Source organism: Ctenocephalides felis, unplaced genomic scaffold (assembly GCF_003426905.1).
Source record: "Ctenocephalides felis isolate EL2017-DRISC unplaced genomic scaffold, ASM342690v1 CF-g0.4_SCAFFOLD_01886, whole genome shotgun sequence".
Classification (NCBI taxonomy): domain Eukaryota; kingdom Metazoa; phylum Arthropoda; class Insecta; order Siphonaptera; family Pulicidae; genus Ctenocephalides; species Ctenocephalides felis.
The window spans coordinates 54185685-54210255 of record NW_020538040.1 but is presented as its reverse complement, the minus strand read 5'-3'; the positions used below and the strand labels follow the sequence as shown (position 1 = coordinate 54210255).

The 24571-nt window shown below is 26.5% G+C and overlaps 4 protein-coding genes across 8 annotated transcripts in view; 2 read left to right on the top strand and 2 right to left on the bottom strand.

Moving 5' to 3' along the window:
* Positions 1–8117, bottom strand: part of LOC113378688 (gelsolin) — a 30309-nt gene extending 22192 nt beyond the window's left edge. For 2 of the 3 annotated variants that reach the window (XR_003367213.1, XM_026619243.1), the window contains exons 1-2: positions 5392–5536; positions 360–474 (exon numbers count right to left, since the gene is read on the bottom strand). Coding sequence is in view for 2 of the 3 variants with exons in the window: in XM_026619243.1 (XP_026475028.1) it covers positions 360–462 (103 nt within the window). In the remaining variant the exon portion in view is untranslated. Of the gene's footprint in view, positions 1–359; positions 475–5391; positions 5537–8011 lie in introns of those variants that run through there. The other variant, XM_026619244.1, reaches the window with a different exon arrangement.
* Positions 8118–11074: 2957 nt separating this feature from the next.
* On the top strand, positions 11075–12210 carry LOC113375100 (heat shock factor 2-binding protein-like). The gene is made up of 4 exons (XM_026615048.1): positions 11075–11187; positions 11541–11647; positions 11829–12093; positions 12147–12210. The coding sequence occupies exons 1-4, from the start codon at positions 11075–11077 to the stop codon at positions 12208–12210; spliced, it is 549 nt and encodes a 182-aa protein (XP_026470833.1).
* A 711-nt stretch (positions 12211–12921) lies between these two features.
* On the top strand, positions 12922–14020 carry LOC113375099. The gene is made up of 2 exons (XM_026615047.1): positions 12922–13170; positions 13850–14020. Exons 1-2 carry the CDS (start codon positions 12922–12924, stop codon positions 14018–14020), a joined length of 420 nt encoding a protein of 139 aa, XP_026470832.1.
* On the bottom strand, positions 12982–23469 carry LOC113377082. 3 transcript variants are annotated; one of them, XR_003367085.1, is made up of 17 exons: positions 23214–23469; positions 22872–23005; positions 21174–21621; positions 20976–21108; positions 20422–20762; positions 19875–20007; positions 19480–19811; positions 19268–19400; positions 18753–19033; positions 18546–18678; positions 17063–17283; positions 16869–16989; positions 16225–16400; positions 15984–16154; positions 15083–15249; positions 13169–13404; positions 12982–13110 (listed from the first exon to the last, which is right to left on the bottom strand). XR_003367085.1 is itself a non-coding variant. In XM_026617270.1 (16 exons), the coding sequence occupies exons 1-15, from the start codon at positions 23384–23386 to the stop codon at positions 15093–15095; spliced, it is 3087 nt and encodes a 1028-aa protein (XP_026473055.1). In that variant the 5' UTR covers positions 23387–23469; the 3' UTR covers positions 12982–13110; positions 15083–15092. The 3 variants fall into 3 exon arrangements, 2 of the variants coding, with proteins under 2 accessions (XP_026473055.1, XP_026473054.1); XM_026617270.1 differs by lacking the exon at positions 13169–13404; XM_026617269.1 differs by lacking the exon at positions 12982–13110 and having other exon boundaries at positions 13161–13404.
* Between the last annotated feature and the right edge of the window lie 1102 nt (positions 23470–24571).

The window sequence follows — 24571 nt, the reverse complement described above, 5'->3', positions numbered from 1 at the left end:
TGATTGAGAGTTAATTTGGGTAAGGGATTAGGATGAAATAGAAATGTATACTTTTATTGTACCATAAAAAAAAACAAAAAAATATTTTAAAAAAATGACTTGAAATTGTTATGACATAAAAAGTGCAAATTAGTCAAATTGGCTCACTCCATCATTCTAGTGTTAGCATGCTATATGTCGAAGGTGGACATTACTGGACATGCGCGTAATACAACCACCTTAGAGAGATTTTATGTGTATCATACCAATTATTTCCAAGTAGTATTAAATTGAGCTATAGATCGACGAGCAACAAATATATTTATTACTAAGTTTTACTATTGTGATAACATTTATTTATGTCACACGAGATATTTTACCTGGTCTCCTATTGCCAGTTGTAGCAGCGCTCGCTGTATTTGAATTAAGAACACAGGCAGCAAATAACATCAGTATAGACATGTAAATTGTTACTGTCCCCATCTTGCGAACAAGCTGAAACAAAATTAATTTCAATTTACACAACCGTTCATATGTAATACAGATGTACCTACAAAAGCAATAGTAATAGCTATGAGAATAATATTTATTCTATGCGTTTCAAACACAAATAAATATATGTATAGGTCTAAGAAAATGACTCACAAAAAATCTGAAAAATTAAGCAAAACATTTTTATCGAAGATATAAATTATAAATAAATTCTTATTTTCATGATTTTATGTTTTGAGGAAAAGTTACTAGAAATGATAACATAAGTTTCATTGTATAAGGTCAGAATATGGTTATAAACTATACAGTACAATATGTACTTATCTACTTACAAAACATATACAAATTTATTGGGATACAAAAATATAAATTAGAAATTATTATTTTATTTATTTCATTATCATATAAAATTAGAGTCATAAAAGATCTAAAAGAGATAGCCGAGAAGAAACGCAAGAAATGTATTTTGGAGGCACAGATTTTTATAATAAATAAAATTACAAATGTTTCGACTATTTGCGTATGTTTGAAACCAATTTTTCACTGCAGCATTCTAAACTACGTTTCATTATATTAAGGACTAGATGACCCGACAGACGTCCTGTACTTATGTTTACATTTCAAAAGTTCCATTTTTTTAATAACCTATACTGATATTTACCAATTAGTTAAAAATAATTATGTTTTTTACACTACAGTCTATACCGAAATGTATATACATTCATCCATATAGATCTTAAATGTACTCGTACTGCTGCTCTAAATAAAATAAGTATTTTCCTTTTTGAAAAAAATTATAAAACAATTTTTTCTTATAATTAGTTCTTTTATCGATATCCGGCGTTATTTTTAAAAAAAAAATGAAATTACACCGCTGAGAGAAACGACATTCCCCCGGGAAATGGCTAAGGTGTCTGAATTATTTTCACTTTTGAACTTGAAAGTAAAATAAACCTAATTACACGAATTGGAGCACAGTAAAAAAATTCAGACACAAAACGCTTCATTGATTTGAGTAAATATTCCGTATCCGATGGCAAAGTATGAAAATACTAACGTTTGAATGTGAAAAAGAAAAGGACTGTTTTTAGGGTTTTCCCGGCAATTATTCGATTTTTTCTCGCCGTAAGGACCATCTTTGGACTTCAACGAACACTTTAAAACAAGAATTGGCCAAATTGGTCCAGGCGTTGTTGAGTTATGCGCTTACCAACACATTTTGCGATTCATTTTTATTCAAAGATTTGCAACAAAAATATATATGTTTGATATTAGTCATTTATATAGTATATAATATAGTCGCATCGGACATCGACTTTGCAACATGTGCTCCTTACAACAAGAAATTCTTCCTAAAAATTTATATAATTGTTCCGATTTAAAATGACAAGAACTGTTTTAGTAGTGCAATTGTGAATAATTATTATTAGGAATTAATTAGGAATATTACAATTACATTCCACTGAAGATGGCACAAAACAATGTGTGGAAACGTATGGAAACAATAAAAATGTTATAAGTTCCTACAAGCTTTTAATTGATGTATTGCCCCTATATGTATTCAAACCCATTACTAAATTTTCGACCCTAAATTTTCACTCTCATACCTCAAACCCCTGTTTCGTAATAGTAATTTTAGTAGCCCAATCACCTTTCATTTCGATAACTGATCATTTATCTTTTTTTAAGGTTTTTCATAGAATTTTGATTGATTTTTCTGATTAAGAGCCTATAAAAAAGCTTGAATTTATTCCCTCTATCCTTTGAAATATTTTTAAAACAATTCTTAGATATTGGCGACAGAATGTTTACCACCGATAAAATTAGATACGTCAAATTATCCCATTGTACATATATTTCCCGGTGTGCAAACACAGTACAAAGTGCATATGAATGGTTTGCAGAAAGAGAACATATCAAAATCTGAAGATACAACCGTTTTTGAAACTAGGGAAACTAGGTACCATACAAATACATATATGCCAAAACTGTAAAATTTTCTACAGAGTTTTTGAAACCTCACATGATTCATTAGACATGCCACTGTATAGTTCAAAAATGAATGATCGTATTCAGAAATAAATGAATTAATTAATTTAATAAATAATTAAAACTTTGGGTAACAAAATGTGCTAATTCAATTTAAATGAAATCAGTATCAGATTAGGCTGGCACTTGCAAAGGCTATTAATATGTCCCAGGAACACATATGTTACATGCGTTTCAGTGGATAAACTATTAATTTAATTTGTGTTAGCTGCCCCTTGCACTTATATACCACATACTTCTACATTCAGAACCAGTTAATTAGTTTTAGATATACCTACAAAAAATATTCTAGAAATATTTTTTATGACTAAACAACGTTTTTGCCGGGCCAGCTAGTACATGTATTTAGATTATGAAAAAAAAACAGTTATTCAACGTAACGCTAAATTAGTATTAATTAAAATTGAAAGCTTAATTATAAAATTGTAGACGACATAAAATGTATAAAACCGGTTATGAAATTTATCTACATATAAGCAAGTCAACTTAGGTCAACAAACAAATAAATTACATTTTATTGCTCGACATTAAATAATATAAAATTAAGGAAAAATTTTTTTTTTAAAGTTATTGATATTTTGATAAATTCGTTATATTCGGTTTTAGTAATAATACATATTTCAGAAAGAAATAAAATATTAAAATAAAACAATAAAATATGAACACGATATACTTATTTATGATCCAGTATAAAAAAAGGAAGATATTCCCGTGAAATTTTAGTCTAAATAGTTGTTTTGAGGAACCTGACAGTTTTATTTTATCTACCTTATCGTGTTTTATCCTTTTTAGCAACCATATAACGAAGAAATGAAGAAATCCAAACAATAGGCACTTAATAAAATTTCTATTCAAAATAAATTATAAATAATTACTAAATTCAACTTTACTATTATAAAATTTTTTGTCAAAAAAATAAAAAAAAAACAAAAAAAATATAGAAATTCAACGGATTCTGTATTGTTTTGAAGTACCCTGACAGTTTCATTTTGTCTACCTTATTGTCTTTTATCCTTTTTAGCGACCATATAGGCACTTAATAAAATTTCTATTCAAAATAAACTATAAATAATTAATTAATTCAATTTTACTAATATAAAATTTTTTGTCAAAAAAATAAAAAAAACAAAAAAATATATACAAAACCAAAGCCTTCTGTATTGTTTTGAAGTACCTGACAGTTTTTACCTTATCGTGTTTTATCCTTATTAGCGACCATATACCGAAGAATTCAAAATAAGAGGCACTTAATAAAATTTATATTCGAAATAAATTAAAAATAATTACTAAATTCAACTTTACTATTATAAAATTTTTTGCCAAAACTTAAAAAAAAAAACAAAAAAATATACAAATTCAACGCCTTCTGTATTGTTTCGAGGTACCTGACAGTTTAATTTTATTTACCTTCTATATCCTTCTCAGCGATCATATAAAAAAATCCAAACAATAGGCACTTAATAAAATTTCTATTCAAAATAAACTATAAATAATTAATTAATTCAATTTTACTAATATAAAAATTTTTGTCAAAAAATAAAAAAAAATAAAAAAATATACAAATTCAACGCCTTCTGTATTGATTTGAGGTACCTGACAGTTTCATTTTATTTACCTTATCTAGTTTTATCCTTATTAGCGACCATATACCGAAAAATTCCAAATAAGAGGCACTTAATAAAATTTCTTATTCAAAATAAATTATAAATAATTACTAAATTCAATTTTACTAATATAAATTTTTTATCAAAAATTAAAAAAAAAAAGAAACAAAAAAATATACAAATTCAAAGCCTGTATTCTCTCTTTGTTTACTTTTCTCAAAACCAATTAAAATGTATATGGATAATAATGGATAATATTAGTGATAAAAAATTTTGGCAAATTTTTAACAGAACCATTGGTCGTTATGCTTTTTTCATGTTCATCATGTTTGGTTTTCATTTCATTTTTATGATATATTTTATAAAATAAGTATTTACTTAAGAAGAAGAACCTAGAAACTAGTTGGAGTGCAGACTATCTTAAAATTAATATCAGGAGCTAAAACTTTCAGAGATTTTTTTTATCAATTTGGAAGCATTTGAGCCTCTGGGAGCAAGGAAATTCGAAAACATCCATATTAACGACCACCCTAATATATATATATATATATATATATATATATATATATTTTGTAAATTTTCTTCCGAATTGCAATAGCCAAAATAAAATGTGTTATAAGGTCTATGTCTCAAAACCAAATGATTTTTGTGTGAATGAATTCACATATCTTCTTGTCTGGTTTTTCTAGTTTTGTTAGTTTTGTTGCCGAATAAAAAAATAATTGTAACTAATTGTAATGTATTAGAATAAATTATATACATAGCATTTTCAAAAGTTGCGATACAAATTAAATTTATTTTGTCGCCAACAAATTAAGAAATTTTCATTGAACGCAAGTTTAAATTTTAAATATTTTTGGCATATCAATGTAAAAGACTTTATTTCTAGTATATATGCGGGGTGGTGTATCTACTAATTTCTTACCAAAATTGTATTACGTATTTATGTATTTTGTTAGTGACTTTGCTCATTGTTTTGGTACAAAAAGATTACAGTTAAAATTAAGAAAAGATTAAGTTAAATAAATAAGAAAAGAGTTAATTACATATAAATCAAAAAGTGAACTTAAAATTAAATTCCTGATATTTCTAGATATTTCCAAAAATATTGTATTATTGTAAGGATCGCGATTGATCTTATATTGTTGTTCATTAAATAATTAAAATACTATTGTTTATTATTTATTATTATTAATAGTAAACTACCTAAGTTACTATTTTGTTAGTGATATTGAAGTATATTATGAAATTATTTTAAATAACTCACGCTTTAATGCTTCCTCAATATGAAATGTGTTGTTATCACAAAAGGTAAATCAAGAATTCGAAAACACACTAGAAATTGATCAAGTTGTCTGAATGCTCTGAATTTGACAAGTGGACCGGCGATTCGAACTGAACTGGCAATTTCAGCAATCTCGACCCGTTATATATTAACTCCTATATTAGTGCACACATTAACTTGTATACATAGTACATCAGTGTTTTCGTATATAAATGTATGTACTGGATTATGACACTTACAAATAAATGTTTTGAATTACAAAACCAAGATCAACTTCTTTGAAGCAGTCGATTCGCGTCGTGTCGTGTCGTGCCATGTCAAGGTTCAAATTCTATCATGCAGAAATTTGATTTGTTTTTATCACATTTCCCTGGTATTTATTCATAAACATTGAATCCAACATTAATTGTATTCATTCGTAATCTGCCAATATGCCAATAAATCTGCTATACATAATATGATAAATGGGTCTTTTCGCTATTCCTTGAATTAATTAGACCGAAGCTGCTTTTTCACATACGTATTATCTGTATAAGCGAACAATAATAAAAATAATTCGCATCATAATATTCTGCCTGATGTTGATTAACAATAAACTGACAGGGTATTTTCTACTAATTGTTTTTGACAATTTACAGGGCCGATCCTACCCTGAATTGAATGCAATAGAATATATTATCTTTTTTCTAAATATTTAATATATAGAATACTTATTGAATAGTAATTAAAAATTAACGTAATTTTTCATGTAATTTTAATTACAAACTGTAAAAACAGTTAAAAAAATCGAGGGGGGGGTGGCGCTAGGGAAAAAATGGCATGCGATCGCTTAAGACCTAAGCACCGGACAATATAGCATAATTAACTTAAGTTAAATCAAATGAGATTTTATGAATAAGATCAATAAAAAATATATGAATGTTTAAGAAATTTATTTGAAATCTATACGTTTCATGAAGTAATAGTGTTTTTCTTTTTTGCAATATAATAAGGATACCAAGAAATAGTAATAATTTTATAATTCACTAAATGAAGGCTAGTATATTAGCCGAATGAATTTCTAAAACATTCTTTTTTTCTTATTGTTAGTGTAACGCTTGGTATTTAAACTTAACTATATATATATATATATACAGGGCCGGTCCTGAGGTCCTCAGCGCCCGCATGCTATTATTTTTCTAGCGCCCCCTCCTCTCCTATTATTTTAACTGTTTTAACAGTTCATCATTAAAATTATACAAAAATGGTACTTCATGTTGGATTATTTTAATTTAATTTTTCATTATTTAAAATATCCAAAAACTACATTGTAAACTTCTCCTGATTGATATCGTAAGAGACGAATTGTATGTAAGCATCTTTACTTTCCCATTTGTTGTTTTAAAGTGAAATTTTTAACGTATTTTAAAAATATTGTCCATAGTAAAAGTGTTAGTAAAAGATTAAGGAAAGTATATATTTCTTGAATAATATTGAAAAAACTATATTATAAATTCCATATCCTAATCTCGTTTTTGGCGCCCCCTAAGGCGTGCGTCCGCATTTTTTGCATGCATTTCACTCAAGGTAGGACCGGCCCTATATATACATATATATATATATATATATATATATATATATATGATTTCAATGTTTATATGATATAGATATTAGTTAAGTTTGAAAATCTGGCGTTACATCAATAAAACATTGTCTGACTCCGCCTTTAGCCAACTGATTTATATTATATTGTTTTCTAATCGCCATAAAAAATATGTTACATCAAATTCCCGTACGAACGGATATAATAAAAAATTTTATTGAGGAAACATTGATTTGATGCTTAAAATATTTGATAAAAAATCTAGTTATATAATTTTGATATATTTTCTTAATAACTCAGAAACGGCTTAGCAAACCTTTTTGAATATACTTCAAAATAATTTAACGTTTTCCAGTTTTTGAGCTCAATATATAGTAGTTTATATAATTATAACAAATAAGCAAAATATAAATTATACGGTTGTATGATCTAAAAAATATTTATCGTATTTAACGACGGAAATATGGAAGGACTCCGAAATATATATATTCTATAAATTGTAATAGCTAAAATAAATTTAAAATTTTGCTAACATATAAATTGTGGCTCAACGCATAAATGCATATATTATGATTTCAAATACTATCATAATATCATCAACACAAAAGTTCAAAAGATCATTCAGAGAATTCATGTAAAAAATTAATAATAACTAAATAAGATAAATAAACATCAGTCTAGAATTTTGAACGCGTATGTAAAATTCTGACTAATCTAGGCATTATTGAATTTTCTTCTAAAAACATTATGTAATTTCGGAAAATGATAATATATCTACTGCTCATTATATATAATACGAAGAAAAAATGATAAAAAGATATTTTAAGACAATTCTGTAGAAACATTGATATAAATTGTGTTAAAATTGCAAAATTAATATATTTCTGGGACAATGAGGATAACTGTTTCTAAGTATTGAAAGATTTTGTAAAGCCAGTTATAATTTAAAAATAAGTAAATCTAAATTATTCAAGATAAATTAGAATTTATATATACATAAATTCTAATTCTTATACATACCAAATTTCACACGTTTCGTTATATGGAAAAGAACCGCTACAGCCACAAATACCTATTATTGTGTCTTCAACAGTATTCCTCGATTCAAAGTGTGTAATAATTAATGCAATTTCTCAGGTCAGTTTCTCCCAAACTCGCAGAACCTGAAAAGGATAGCTTTCTATAATAAATATTATATAATATTAATCTACTGTAGAATAATGTCGCAATCGTATGAACTAAGCGCAAGTTAAAAAGTGTTTTTCCACACAAATATCACACGGCTGTCTGAATAAAAACTAGTTGCGTATGGCATCGTGCCTTAAGGCAAATTGCTGGAACTTTCCGTACCGTAACGAAATGTTCGAGAAATATTAAATGTTTTGAAATAGATTATTATAAATTCTATAACATTGTCTAATAGTTATAAAAATTATATAAACTGAATTGCAAAGTTAAAATTATTTATTTAAAGTATATAAGTGAGCTTTAGAACCTTAGCCAAAATAAAATTAAAATCTAAAATATTTTCGATATACAAAAAAAAATCTAAAAAGAAATTTTGAAAAAAAAAATTGAAATACATTTTTTTCTAAAAGCAATTATATGTCAAAACAAGCAGAAAGTTTTTTGAATCATAGGATGCTAAGTTCTCTCAAAAACTGCAATTTTTTCACAATTATCTCGGTATCTCCAAAACGGCTGGACTTGCCTTTGCCAAAAATTAAACACAACTTCTCCCAATCATTACAAATTGAATGTTTTTTGGATCATTCAAATCGGATAATCGGTTCTCTCAAAACCTCGATTTCTATTTTCTGCACTCTTTGCTCCGTATCTCTGTAACGGCCGGACCTACCTTTTCCAAAAACTAATTAGCACATCTCCCTATGAATAGAAATCGAATGCTTTTTGAACCATTCAAATCGGTTGATTCGTGCGCCCGAAAACGTGAACGAAAAAATGCGGACACACAAAACACACACACACACTTCTATTTTTTCTAAGGTATGCCAAAATGTTCAGAAACCTTCAAAACGTGAAGATATGCAAAAAATTTATTTTCGCTTTTCGGCTCATTACTGTAACTACCCTACGGGAAGTTAAAAATTGCAACTTTTTTAATACCCTCGACTATTTTAAAAATATGAATTTGAGTTAAAAAATTCAAGTAAATTGGTCCAGTAGAAATTGACAACTTGTGGCATAGTTTAAAAAAAAACGCGTTTGAATTATGCAAAGGAAGAAAACAGGAAAGCTATATCTCTAAAAATAATTTAAATTTAAAAAAAATCTTGAATAGTTCAACTTCGAAAATATCAAAATTTTAGATTTTTTTAAAATTCTAGACCCTTAAATGAAGATTTTAAAATATCGACATTACTATCCGAGTATCTGATTCTTTCAATGCATTGTAGCTTATAGAAATCAAGCTTTTCCGAAAATGAAATGAAACTAATATTCAGCAAATTAGCACATCAAATTCAATGCTTTTTAAGTAGAACAGAGAAGTATTATCAACGTTAAAATAAACCAATGTAGCAGTTTTTAATAGTATTGCAAAAACGGCAACAGTTTATCATAATGAAAATGCAGTATGAAATTCGAAATTTTATTTATAATGTTGGTGTTCAATCAGATATGATAATATACAACTAACTTCAGTAGAAATACCGATGTCACACGTATTTTTCAAAAATAATATAAAAGTTAAATTTTTAATTAATTTAATTACTAAAAGATAAAGTTGTTAATTAACATGGATTGTAATGAAACCTCGCTCAAATCACCGACTCGAGTAGCAATCAATGACAAGGTTCGACTATTTTCTCTAAAACTTTAATAGCATTACCCGGAAAATAAATGAATTCTATAAAAAACATATTCGCAATTCACCGGGGTTATAAAATTAATAATTGTCATATGGGAATTTTTTCAAAATTAAACGTTTCAGAATCATTGATTTAAGTATAAATTTTAACCGAAATTAATCAGATTCAAGTATTAGTATATCTTATTTGAAATTTTACAAATTAAAGGAGGATAAAAAAAAGTCAGTAGAGCGTTTTTTCGAAACCGTAATGAATACCTGAGCCGTCGTCCTGCCGATGGAAATTGTGACCAAGATGCGCATCAGTTGAACCAATGTCGCGAGTTAACACAGATTAGCAACAACTTAGAAATTGCTAGAGAAAATTTTCGCTCAATTATCGAAAATTACGCGTCAGATAGAAAAGGTAAAAAACTTTCGTATTTTATTTTCACTTGCTAAAATTACATTTATTTATACACAATAATATATTATTGTAATAGTATACATATATACTATTAATTCCAAAAAATCTAAAATTATACCAATATAATATACGATCAGTAATTAATAGGCTCGCACCGAATATTCGGTATTCGGCATATTCGGCACCTTTTTTAATACTCGGCCGAAAACCAAATAGTTACAATCAAAGGCGCCGCCGCCGCCTCTCAGCGTCAGCATTGTTAATGCTTTTTGTTTTATGCGATTTATCGCGATGGGTCTGTCTTTGGAAGTGTTTAGTTTACATAATATGATATGAAAAATTGATTTCGTTATTGTATATATAATAATTTAATATAAACCATTAAATGGTTACACGCATGTGTTGTATCAATACAATAAAGTCAACTATATATTCAATCTAAGCATTTCCAAATAAAGAGCTATTATTGGCTCTTGGCTCTTTATCGCAAAATATACAAACAATATTTTTGATAATTTTTTATTTATTTTATTATGATTAGCATTCCTAATATATAAGAAATAATATTGAGTTTATAAAAGAAAATATTAAATGTTTATGAAAGAAATAATTAGAAATACATTCACATATATGTAGTGAATCGCTTTTTTAATTGAAATACGCATTATTGATCTATATTTAGTGAAAGCGAAAATTTAACTTTCTAAATAGCATTTAAACCTTTTATAAATAGCTGAATCTCAATTTTTATTGATTAAGTTTATTATGTTTGCGTTAATGTTCGAGAAGTTAATGCAAGTTTCCTTAAGGCAAAATGCTACTTACATCTACTTTGATTTATTCAGTCATGACAGACGACTTAAGTTGCCTGCAGGCACGCATAGAAAATCTTCAAGATGAGTGGCAAGCCCAGCAGGAACACATGGGCCGTATGCAGGCCGAAATGTACAAACTAAGAAGGTACATTTCAAATTATAATTTGCTTTTTAATTAGCCATATTTTATACCAAGACATTTTTGGATATGATTCATTTCGACGTTACTTTGTACATATTTCATCTATGTTATTCGTGAGAGATTGTAACAGATTGTTTTTATTATTTTATTACACAGTTAAAATAACATGCAATTATTCTGAATTACCAATCAACCAGACACCTAAATAGTAACTAAAATTTTATATTCTTAAAAATTGAAACAGCATTTTCAAACGAGTATTAAAAGAATTTGAATTCAAGCATATTTCAAGTAATTAAAGATAATTAATCAATGCAGTTTATTTACTATAATAAATATAATGTATTATTTTCTAGACAATTATCGCACCAGAGCTCTTTTTGCGCATCACTAGGAGCCGTTTTAGGACAATTGGTATGGAAAGCTTCACAAGTGGCAATAGTAGTCGAAAAAATGCTTGCAGGGGTAATAAAAAAAATATTAAAAGAAAAGCGATATATTGGCTTTAATAATTACTACATTAATATATATATATATATATATATATATATATATATATATACTTTGTGTTGCAAAACCTCAATATCTTTGAGCAAACAAAATGTTATAGCATATGATTTAACATTTTGACGATTATTTCAACTGATTTCAGAACAAAGTAGGTGATTTTTTCTGCATTGTTGAGGGTACCTTAGCATCATTTCTCGAAACGTACAAAGGGTCCATGCCTGGTCCAGAGTCAGACGAGCGACAGTTTCTTTTATCCATGTGCGGAGTGATCACTAATATAGCCGCTGTACCTCAGGGAAGAGAATTCCTATGCGCCAGTCCAAATGGATTGACCTTAATACAAGCTATTTTAAAAGCTATACCAGCCGTCCCGTTACCTAGCGGAAGAGAACTTAAAAGGTTATATAAATTTAATTATTGTTTAATATATCTACACTTTTATTACACCTTAGGTATTTGTTTCATATGTTAAATTGTTTTCTAAATATTGAACTTCACAGGGATAATTCTGTATAATAATATAATTTAGTTAAAATCTTATTCACTGTATAAAAGCAGAAGATGGTTTTCTTAAGCAAGCTTACTCTCAACTAAATGCTTTGCAAAACTTTGGGTCTTTTACGAAAGAACAGATTATCGCATTTGAATGATCTTACACATGACCCTATTTGTTTTTGGGAAAGCCGGCCAATCACTTTGGTTTAGGTTTATTAGTAATAATCTTCCAATTGTGCAATAAAAATAGTTATGATATCGTAAACCATCTAAATCATATTTAATATTCCACTAAAATGATGAATAAAACAAGTTTCAAATAAACATCATATACGTAATCAAACAAAATCATTAAAAATTAAAAAAAAAGAATGTATTTAATTGTGTAGATCACATGCAATTGCTAACATTATTACATAAACTGTATATCAAATAATAAAAAAGTTGTAAACTGATTTACAGAAAATGCTGCTTCCATCCAAGTTACATTATAACATTAACATATAAAGATTATAAAAATAAAAGTACTTTGGAAAATAAAAATAAATATATATATATATATCTGTAAATACTAAATTCCTTATTTTATTATCACAATGTTCATGACCAAAGTATTTTTATTTTCAATATCAATAATTTAATATGTCCAATTTCTCAAAATTAATTTTTTTTTGGCTAATCTAATAAAGATGCTATAAAGATGAATGCTTAATATTAGAATATTAAATAAATATGGCAACAGATATGAAACAGATTAACATTATTTCATTTGTAATTAGGCTATTGATAATGGTGCTGTACAACATCAGCATCAATAAAACCGGACAAGCAATAATGCAAAGTCCAGGAGCACTGATACCAATAACAGACTGTCTCGGAGCTGCCGCACCTCCAGATCTCACATTAAATGCTCTCCGAGTCCTGCAAAGTGTCACATATCAAATACCATCACTTGAAGTTATGCATTCAATAACGTCACAGGTAAATGTCTTTTGATCAGAATTTGACTAGCCATTAAGGTAAAATTGAATTTATAAGCATTTTTTTATATCTTCGTATTCCATAGAGGATGGATGATCAACCATTTAGCAATGTAGTCTTCATATTTAGTTTTTCAGTCAGTAATCTACTATGTACGGAAATATATTATAATTGTATTCTTGAAATTGAGAAATAGTATATTAACCAGTCTTCGTTACATCTTGGGAATCAAACCTAAAACAAAAATTATGAATGTGAAAAAACTTCATTGAAAAAAAATGTGTGAAAAGACAAATCCCATCTATCGTCTTCTTTTTTTTTCAAAAATTGTAATTAACAATATTTCACAAAGTCATCTTTTTGTAAATTCAAAAGCCGTTAAATAGTAAAATGTATTTATAGGTATTTTATTGAAACTATGTACCTAAAGAAGTGAAGGCTCAAAATAATTTGAGAAAAATAATATACAATGATTGTTCAATATTAACACAATCTTGAAAGTGGTTAGTAGATGATATTACAATTATGGATATTTTAACAATGTATAATAATCTTAAATGATTGTATTTGGTAGATAGTTACATGATAAAAAATGCTAAAAACGTAAAAAACGTCAACCTTAATATAAATACAAAACTAAATTATTTGTTTTTACATTTTAAATATGAGTTTGTTTCAGATACATATGGAAGATATTCGGGATTTAGCTCGTTCTGAAGATATTCAAACACGGGATCAAGCTACGGCAATCATTAATAATATTCGCAAAGCAAATGACGAATTTCAATCGCAAGCACCTTCAAAAAGTGCGGGAATCGTACCTTTCTACTGTACTAAAACATGTAATTAATTTTCAATTTTTACTATTTTAATTTATTATTTTTAACTTAATAATCTTTCTTCTTTCAAATAAGATTTAATTTCATTCTGCACTTGTTAATTTAGTTTCAACAATTTCATTCTTCAATTTAGGGTAATGCTTCAAAATGTAAGATTAAATAAACTACAGTATTACAAAAAAAATATTTCATTTAATGTTACTATATGAAGAAAGTGATTACATATTGTATAAAAAAATTATTGCTAATGGCAAGAAAAAGGCAAATTATGATTTTGCCATTAAATATTTCCTATTGCTTATTAAATTTTAGATATTGTGACATTTTTTTTCTAGTTATAAACTTTCAAAGTTAAGGTTGAAACAACCAATTGTTTGCAAATAATAATGCCATGACAGGGTTTAATATCATTATATTATAAACTTCCCAGTGGAAAAGACTGTCTTCACTAAACCAATTTTCTAATTTTCATTATGAATCGTTTGTTCCGCACCAGAATAGAAAAAGTTTGTGTGTGTGTGTGTATATATATGATCAATAATTTTGTCTTTAATATGATAATGAATTACTTTTGTCAATGTTTTCAAACAAATCTTTAAATACTGATGTAAAAAATAAAAATTCGTTTAAAAGATATCAAATGAAAATCGTCATTATTAGTTTTTAGTAAACTTTCCTCTTTGCAAATTTTTTACACATACGATAATAAAGTTGAATATTAAAATCATTAAAACATTATTGGACTATTTAACAATTAATAGAGTACTTGTAATCATTAAGCTTGTCCTGTCACACAGTCAAATTTAAATTGTTCATTATTCTTAGGTTGTATATATTATAACCAAACATTTAATATTAACCAATGTAATAGATCTTAAGGATAGCACTTTTATTTTAACTATATTTGTATTTTATTTATTACAAATAAATTATTTCTTTTTAAATAAGTATTTTGCTATTTTATTTAAATCATAAATAGAGTGTCATTTGCAATACATAGTATGATTACAATACATTTGTAAAACAAAATATTCAAGAAATAAATCTTATTTTGGGAAACAAGTAGAACATACCTCCTACCTCCTATGAACTAGGATAAATAAGTTCGTATTTAACACTCTGCTTTCCATTAAGTAATTCCTGGACAATCTCCCAAGGTTTCTTCTTGATACTAACAACTATCTGCCTGTTAGATCCATTGCCATAACTATGAGATTTCAAACCAAATTTTTGAGCCACCCTAGATATAAAAGTGAATTCTAAATTTAAAAAATTATTGAGCATTTGATAAGAATTTCTTGATTAAAAGTTGTACAAAAGACAGATTCATTATCGGTATATAAAACATATAAAATAATGCTGGTTGTATAATTATTTCATGATTCATATAAAATCTGACAAAATTATATTAGGGGACCAGCGCTCTTAATTTACAGGTTCAGGCGATATGGAGCAAAGAGTGCAGAGAATGGAAATTAAGTTTGAGAGAACGGAACATCTGATTTGAATGTTTCAAAAAGCATTCAACTTGTATTGACAAAATGAAGAATTGATTAAATTTTTGCAAAGGCAGTTCCAGCAGTTTCAAAGGTTCATTTAAGCTTGAGTTAAAAAAAGAGCCAACCGATATAAATGAGTAACAAAAACTTTCAAGAAATTTCAAATTTTATAATTTTCAAAAACAATTTAGTTTGAAAAAAAATTTCTAACTTTTAAAAAATATTTCTTTCTAGTTTTTAAAATTTTCAAAAATGTTCAAAAACATTCAAAATCCTCAAATGTAATCTAATCTTTCTTTTCGAAGCTTGTAAAAAATTTAAATTATGAAGGGAAGTACCAGTAATTTGCCTTAAAGCGCAATGCTATGCATCTCTAGTTTATAATAGCCATGAATTAATTGAACAAAAAATAATCAAAAGTTAAACAACTAAAAGACAGTTAATTTAAAATAATTTTTATATAATTATCACTTACTTATGCATTTGCTCCCTTTGTTCTTTATTGAACTTGGAGCTAAAAACTAAATCATAATCAAAATCATGACATTCTTGAATAAAGTCTATATAAATTTGTTCAATTTTGGTTTCAAAATTATCACTTTTGTCAGCATATCCAAAACCCTTTCTTTCACTTTGAATGAAAGGACTGTAAATATCAAGAAAAATAAATTAATATGATTTCTGATGCAAAAGTTTTATGAAGCAAAAATATATACTTTATAGGATCCGAAATGCCTTGCTGTTCTTTACCCAAGCCACCGCCCAACCATCCCATCATTTTCAACAGCTTAGTCCCAATATTATCATTTTGTATTGTTTTTGTTGCAGTATTAGTGCAGCCTAATACTTCTGATACATCAATTACCCTTTCTGAATAAAATGCTTGTTTCACCTAAAATTTTAGAATTATTTTCTTAATTTGAAATATTATTTAGGTATATGTTTTAGATCCATAATTTGATGGTTATTCACCATCTTGTAAATATTTGAATTTGCAATACAATACAAGAGGTGTAATAAATTATAAATTAATTATTATTATCAATGAACATTTAATTTTGAAATTTTTGTTCAGTTGTAGATTATTTTGACAAAAAAAGTTCATTATAAACTTTTAGGCTTATCATATAATAGCAATTATAAAATATATAATTTAAAACTAGATAAAAACATTTCAGTTTATATATCAATCCATATGTTACATACAATTATAAAATTATTATGTATTAATATTACCTAACTAAATATGGAACACGTTTGAAATGTTAAAAGTGATCTCACTGACTGCTAATATATGACAGATCAAAAAAGTGACTGTTCCAGGCGATTTTAAAATATATAAAGATTATGTTAAAATTACCTTGAGAGTGTAACAAGTTTTCTGTAAAATATGGAAAGCTTTTTTACTTGCCATTTCTTTGGCAGTTTTTAAGCAATCTGCTACAGCTTGCTCGATCAAAACTTTATTTAAATACAAGGATCTGCAATATAAATTTATAACTATTAAATTGAATATTCCGACTGTTGTAAGATAATATATTATAAAATACTTGCATTTCCATTTTATTTCCATATGTTCTTTTAGATTCAAAAATCATTTTCTCATTAGTGTATGAAACCGATTCAAATAACATTGTACAATAGTTCGATAAATTATTTGATCTCAAAATTAATACAAGTGGTTGGGTTGAATTTTTTTCACTAGATCTATTCAAATTTGTGTTAGGTCTATTCACTTTACTAGTAAGTTCTCTGTTATTGCTCGCATAAAACTCCTGTAATATACAAATAAATGCATCCAGACTTCACATATACATATATGTATATATATATATATATATATATATATATATATATATATTATATATATATATATATATATATATATATATATATATATATATATATAGATTGGTCCTTAATATTGAATTTTCGAATTTCCTTGCTCCCAAGGGCTCAAATGGTTCCAAATTGATAAAAAACAATTCTCTGAAAGTTTTGTATGGGAATAGCATAAAAAAATTTTCATACATTTTGCAGAACGTCGAATTTTCACTTTTAATTCATTTGTCGCTAAGTTATACATAAAATTTTTTTTTTTCAATTTTCAAAACTTTTTCCATGCTATTTCACTACGAAGTTTGATTGAATTGCGCTCTATCTACAAGTTAATATTAAGAGCTAAAACTTTCAGAGAATTGTTAAGATTTGTTTAAAATATTTCACATGTTTTAATACTGTGTCAAGCTTGCAAGTGATAGATGGTATTTTTTGTATTATCAAAAATTAAATGTAATTTAAATAAAATATTAAAGAATGTGTAATATATAAGTAAATGTTTTTGAAATTACACTGAAGATGAGGCATACCATGGTCTCGAAACGTCTGTGATTACTAAATAAAGTGTGTGTGTCTTTTTGTACACGGTTTTGATATAACACGGTTTGAAAATTGAATATTTTTAAATTTTTTACACGAATTTATTCCATTTAGCACGATTTGAAATTTTATGTACCTAAATTTTTTTTGTCAAATTAAATTTTTGCGAAGTATGTTCATATCACAAAAAAGTATTTATGAAAGAAAAAAGTCTGAAACCATCGATAGTATCGATAATTTGCAAACACTAGCTTAAAGATTTAAGTGAATTCCCCTTTAGCGCATACAAACAATTTTTACTGGTCAAAGCAAATGTGAATAGCACTAATTTAATTCTTGTTCTTAAAAATTCTTGTTTTTCACCAATTTTAATAGGTTTTAGAGATTAGGAACAAATCACCCATTTTTGTATAAGATCAATGTCTTTTTTTACACGTTTTTTTTTTACACGGATTCTTCTGGAACCAATCTCCGTGTAAAAACAGACTTAGGTGTATATATATATATATAATCCGTAACTAAAAAAATCTAAATAAGAATTGATCATAAATCTATAATAAAAAAAAAGTTATATAGTAATATATAAAATGTCTCAGAGTATTGTCAATTTATATAAACATTAAAAGTATCAGTTTTATAAAGAACATAAAAAACTTACCTTCAATTTTTCTAATATATATTTCTTTAACTCGACTAAAGCTTTAGACAAAGTGTCATCTTTGGCCTCTCTTCTTGTAAAACCAACACCATGCACAGTGATATCACCCAATAAACATTGGAACCCATATGGCCTGTATAAGAAAACAAATATAGTGATTCAATTATAAGTCCTAATTCATATTAAGCTATGGTAATCTTAAGTTACATTTTGTTATCTATTGGTTCTTCTTCTGTAAAAGAATATGGCAATTTAATACATTGGGTAATTTCCTGTAATTTTGCAGTTTCTTCCCCATACATATCAAATAATGGTAAAGCATTCCGAAGATCGTTAATACGAGAATTCTCCATGGGTGTAGTTATTTTTTTAGACCTTGTAGTATTATCATGTTTATTAATATGTCTAGATTTCATACTGCTGCTATTAGATACTTTTTCTATCTGCTTCAAATATAATCGTTTTTGATTAATAATATCAGGTCGAATCTGCAATAAAATCATTTATTGATTCCAGTCAGAAGTAACTATTTAACATTTTATTAATAACATACAGCAGAAATACAATTTTTTTATAAAAACCAATAACATTAAATTCACAAATCATTTTAACTGATTCATAAATAAAGCTACTCAAAATGTTTAATCAAAAAACTTTTGAAAAACGTTTTGAATCAATAATTATCAACAACTTAGAAATATAAATAAAACAATCAAACTTACTTTTAGTTTACTTGATAAGCTTCTATGAAGTTCATTCAAAGCTATTTCAACTGAAGCAGTTTTGGCTAGTTTTTTTGTAAGACCAACCCCATATATAATAATATCACCAAGAAAACATTTACACTTCCATTCACTATAAAAAATAAATTTATCTCTCTTTATCTTTATCTTATTTTATTCTAAAACATGCTACTATATTAAATGATAATTACCACTTTATATCATTGATTGGCTCAAATTCATATTTATATGAGATTTTAATAAGTTGCGTGATTTTATGCAATTTAGTTGACACTTCATCCACATTTTTATCAATTATACTTATCGCTTCTTGAAGCTTGCTTTCACTAGTACATTCAATGTCAATAAGAAGAGATGTGTCACCATCAGTGCCAAAATCATTTACAAAGTTAATATGTTGGTTGTCACTTTTGTTTCTATTTTCTTTAGGAGCAGAAGTTAGTAGATTACTACAAGCCGATTGGTTTGATGTGATCATATTTGGTTGAATATTTTCTTCAATCGATCGATTTTGAGAACAAATCTAGAAAGCAATGTGCATTTTATAAAAAGTAGTAAAAAATAAAAAATCTGAATATAAACTCACATTCAATTTATATAATACACTTCTTCTTAATTGTATTAAAGCTTGTTCTGTTGCACCACTCTTAGATAATTTCTTTGTAGATCCAACACCTTGTACAATTAACCCATTTAAAGAACAACGACATATCCACTGCCTAAAATAATTTATTAAAAAAGAATTAAAATTAATTCAAGATTCATAATTCAAATAAACAATAGTAAAATTCTGTACTAAGACCTTACTTATGTAATATAGCAATAAAAATATGCTTATAATTTTAATTAGTAATGTAGTGTAGTATGATTCATTTTTTATTAAATTTGATTAAACAGAAATAAAATACAGTTATAAGATACTAAGTATATAATGAAATTTTTATACTATTTTTAGGCAATTACTTCAGAAGTTTGTAGTACAACAAATTGTAAGAAATATTATATAAATATTTAGATAAGTTCATTGAAAGCAAAAAATGCAAAGCACTCCAATTAACTTATGTTATATTTACATTATCATCTTAAATAAAGTTTATTTTGCAAATTAAAATGATTAAAATATAAAAACTCACTTTTTATCAAGCGACGTTTCAAACTCGAACTTACACATCACTTTAAGAAGTTGTGTTATTTCATGTAATTTGTCTCCTCCTTCTTGTTTTGTATCAATTTTTGTTAATGCTTCTTGTAAAATTTTTGAAGCAATAATTGGTATTTTAACCAGTTCATTTTCATTTATTTCCCGCTCATTGCTTTCTTCATTCTTGAAATCAAAATGTTTATCAATAGTATTTTGCATTGAAGTCTTGCCAAGTATAGGTTCATTTTGAGAAATTTCTGATTCAATATACTCCATTTCAAAAGTGTCGTCATCTGCCATACATTCACTGCCATTATTCCAACCAAATGAACCCTATAATAAAATATGAAATAATCAAACTATTCAATAAAGAGTTGAAATGCATTGATGGACTGAAATGGTAAACTGCAAATTTACTAATTATGAATCAAGTTTCTCTTGAGACAAATTACTATTTAAAATATATTATTATGAAATGTTTTCAATCACATAGTACCTTAACAACAATAAGAAATATTGATAATTTTAAATGTAAGAAAAACTTACACTTGTATCGCTTAATATTTTTTTCTTCAGCTCTATTAAAGCTTTGCTAATGGCAATATTCTTCGCTTGCTTTTTATTGTTGCCCATGCTCTGCATAGTTATATTACCTAAATGACATGTACATTGCCATTGCCTAAAACAAACGATCATTACATTCGTCAGATTGAAAACATAATATTGTATTTAAACATTATTTACACAGAACTAGATCCACTTGATTTGCATTCATACTCAAATTTTGGTATAAGTTTCATACAAGATGCTACAGCTTGTAACTTTGAAACATCATCTTGGTTCTCATTTAGAATTTTTAAAATTGACAGATTATCAGTATCATTAGAAGTTGTACTTATGTGGTGGTTTCCTGCTACATTACCAGCAAATTCTTCTCTAATAGTTTGCATCATATTATTATTATAATTTATTGGTTCATCAAAACTATTTTCGTGGTCTAATGATAAATTGTCAAAGGCTTGAACATTGCTCACTTCTTCCTCAGTGAACACTTCTGCATCAAAATCTTCCATAAAATACTCATATTCATCGTCTTCTCTGGTTTGATAATCGCAACTACGATATGCTTTTTTTGCAGAAACGAATTGAACTGGTGATAATCCACAATTCTTTGTTTTCATACCATGATCACCTGAAATACAAGTTTTAATATTGGCTAAACTCCCAATAAAAATTGCAATTTATACCTCAAACACTAAGCAGCAATAACAAAATTGATAAAATTAATCATGGCCTCATAATACTATTCTCACACTAACACAGTGAAAACGGTGATCACAAATTTATATGAAAATACAATTTACTTTTGAATTACTGATATATATTCAAATATATCTTCATAAATTTGCACCTGCTATTACCTAAGAAAATTCAAGCACTTGTAATTTTATGAAGCATTTATTAGATAATTTGGAACCACTAACAACCTGTTCCAGAATGAACTCTATTACAAAAATAATATGTAGTTTGAAATATTAAGATATCACTATTCATCCATATTTATTTTATTAATTTATATTTTTTTAATTATTTTAACTATTTAACTTTTAAGAAGACTTCAAAATAAAAAACATTTATTTCACAAATTTATAAAATTCGAAGATTCTTGTAACTATGTTATGCTAAAGGTCTTCAAATTTGATCGTTACTGAATAAGAGATCGTAATCAAATATAATATTTATTAAATATAAGGTAAATTTACTAGCAATATAACCCATATATGCTGCATGAAAACAAAAATAATTCAAACACACAATTTTTTATTTTAAATAAATACATTGACTACTGTTTGGTATGAAATGTATTATGGTAAAATAGTTAAATACACATTTACGATAATATATATTTGAGGCGTTATAAATTCAATATATTAATTGTAAGAAAACTTATTCTTTGATATCTTTTTCCATAAAGTGTTGTAACAAAATTGAGTTTCATGTATTATATAGAAAATGAAACACTAATCAGATAAAAACATAAATCAGGGTTAAGCATAGACCATGAATTAAAAGTTTATACAAATAATTAAATAATAGACAATACAACAAATTTCTTTGAACAAAGGTAGATTAAATAAAACGTACATAGCTAATTTTATGATTTGTATGTATGTATGTATATATATATATATATATATATATATATATATAATAAATAAACTAATCTATACAACTGATTTTATGATAAAATTAGATAAACTATACCTACATATCTATATCACATATTCGTGAAATATTATAGTAATAGTACATGAATCATTGAAATTACTATACTAATCTATTTATTTTGTATAAAAATAACATTTGTCATAAGAACAGTTATGAATCATTAATATATAAATAAAGAACATTAGCTCAGGATTCATACTATCTATCGTCTACCTTTTGCTCTGGCCTCAGCAACATCAGAAGCTCCAACCATCGTCCTTTGTAATTTTCCCTTTTGTTCTTCTCTGAAATCATGGGCTACTTCCCTTGATAATTCTGCAATAAGCTCCATTGCTTTATCTGGATATCTATAAAACCAATAAATACAAAAATTATACATAGTGATTATAGATTACACACATACAATAAATTTACGAATGCTTTTAATCTAAATCAACATAAAACCAATAAATACAATGATTATACATAGTGATTATAGATTACATGCAAACAATAATTTTACGAAAGGTTTTAACCTAAATCAAATACAATAAATAAACAACAGACAAAGTATACCTGCAGCCTAAGCATTCGATATTAATGAACAATTGAGCTAGAGACACAAGTCTTTCTTCTGAGTATTTCTCTTTATGTGCTTCCATAAATTTTTTACGTAAATTCCAATGGTTTTCAGGCTCAAATTCGCATCGATATTTTTCAACATCCCAATCAGCAATTCGTTTCGCCATTCTGTTATAATTTTAACTGCTTACCAAATTAAAAATAACCCTTTAAATCAAACTAATCATTCCCAATAGCACAAAACGATCCAACACAAAGTGTATTTATTTACTTAGGGTGGCAATAAATGCCGATTTAAATTATTGACGAACAAACTAGGTTGAAAATTAAATTAAAAGGATAATATCAAAAAATGTTGTTCTTTGTGTTATTTAGTTAAGTCTTTGGATTAGTGGCATTTAATAGATTCGCTTTTTTATATATATCCACAATTTCTATCAATTATTTTTTTCTACATTTTTGACAATTATTTTCAAATTTAACGAGTTATTTTATTCTGCACATTTCAATTAGTTTTTTGGGGACATCAGATTTTTCTGTCAAAAATAATTTTTTATTTAGATTAACAATGTTGATGATGATGATTAAAAAGTATTAAGAAGATGTACCAGAAGAAAGTAAAGAAAACAGAAAAAAGATATGAAGAATAATAGTAAAAAAATTCATATCAAATAATTGACTAAATATTCAATCAGTTGAATAAATAATCAACTCGAATTTATTGAACTTATATGAAGAAAATTGTAAAAGATGTCATTTCCATGTCAGGATATTCTTAATGGTACGTTTAATGGTAATTTTTATTTAACTTGATTGTATATAAAAAAAATTTACAGAAATTCTTTTACTGTCATGATGATTGATTTATATTCGAATTATATTAATACTCCAGTTAGGCATATAATTTTCATCATATTGCTACAATAGTTAAATATAACATCTAACTACTCTTGCATGGTGTGTTGTGGGTTTGGCTGCTTAGATATAGTAGTTGATGACTTACATTTGTTAAATTAAAATACTAAACTAGGAATAAGTACCGCTTTACCTTGAGGTAATAAGAATTAAGATTAAAACTTGCTTAATATAAATGCAACTTACACATCAAGTATTATATATACTGTAATATACATTATAGTATTGCAAATCAACCTAAAAATAATGTATATTCACAATATAAATTGTGCAATATTTAGTTAATATTTTTGATAATGCAGATCAGTATTAAAAAATATTGGAATGCAATGTTGGAAGTTAAGTTTGAGAGAGTTTATTAACCAATAATGATGACATAAATCACTTGTATTTGTATACTCATACATAAGATATATAAGATCAATCAAAGGGACAAT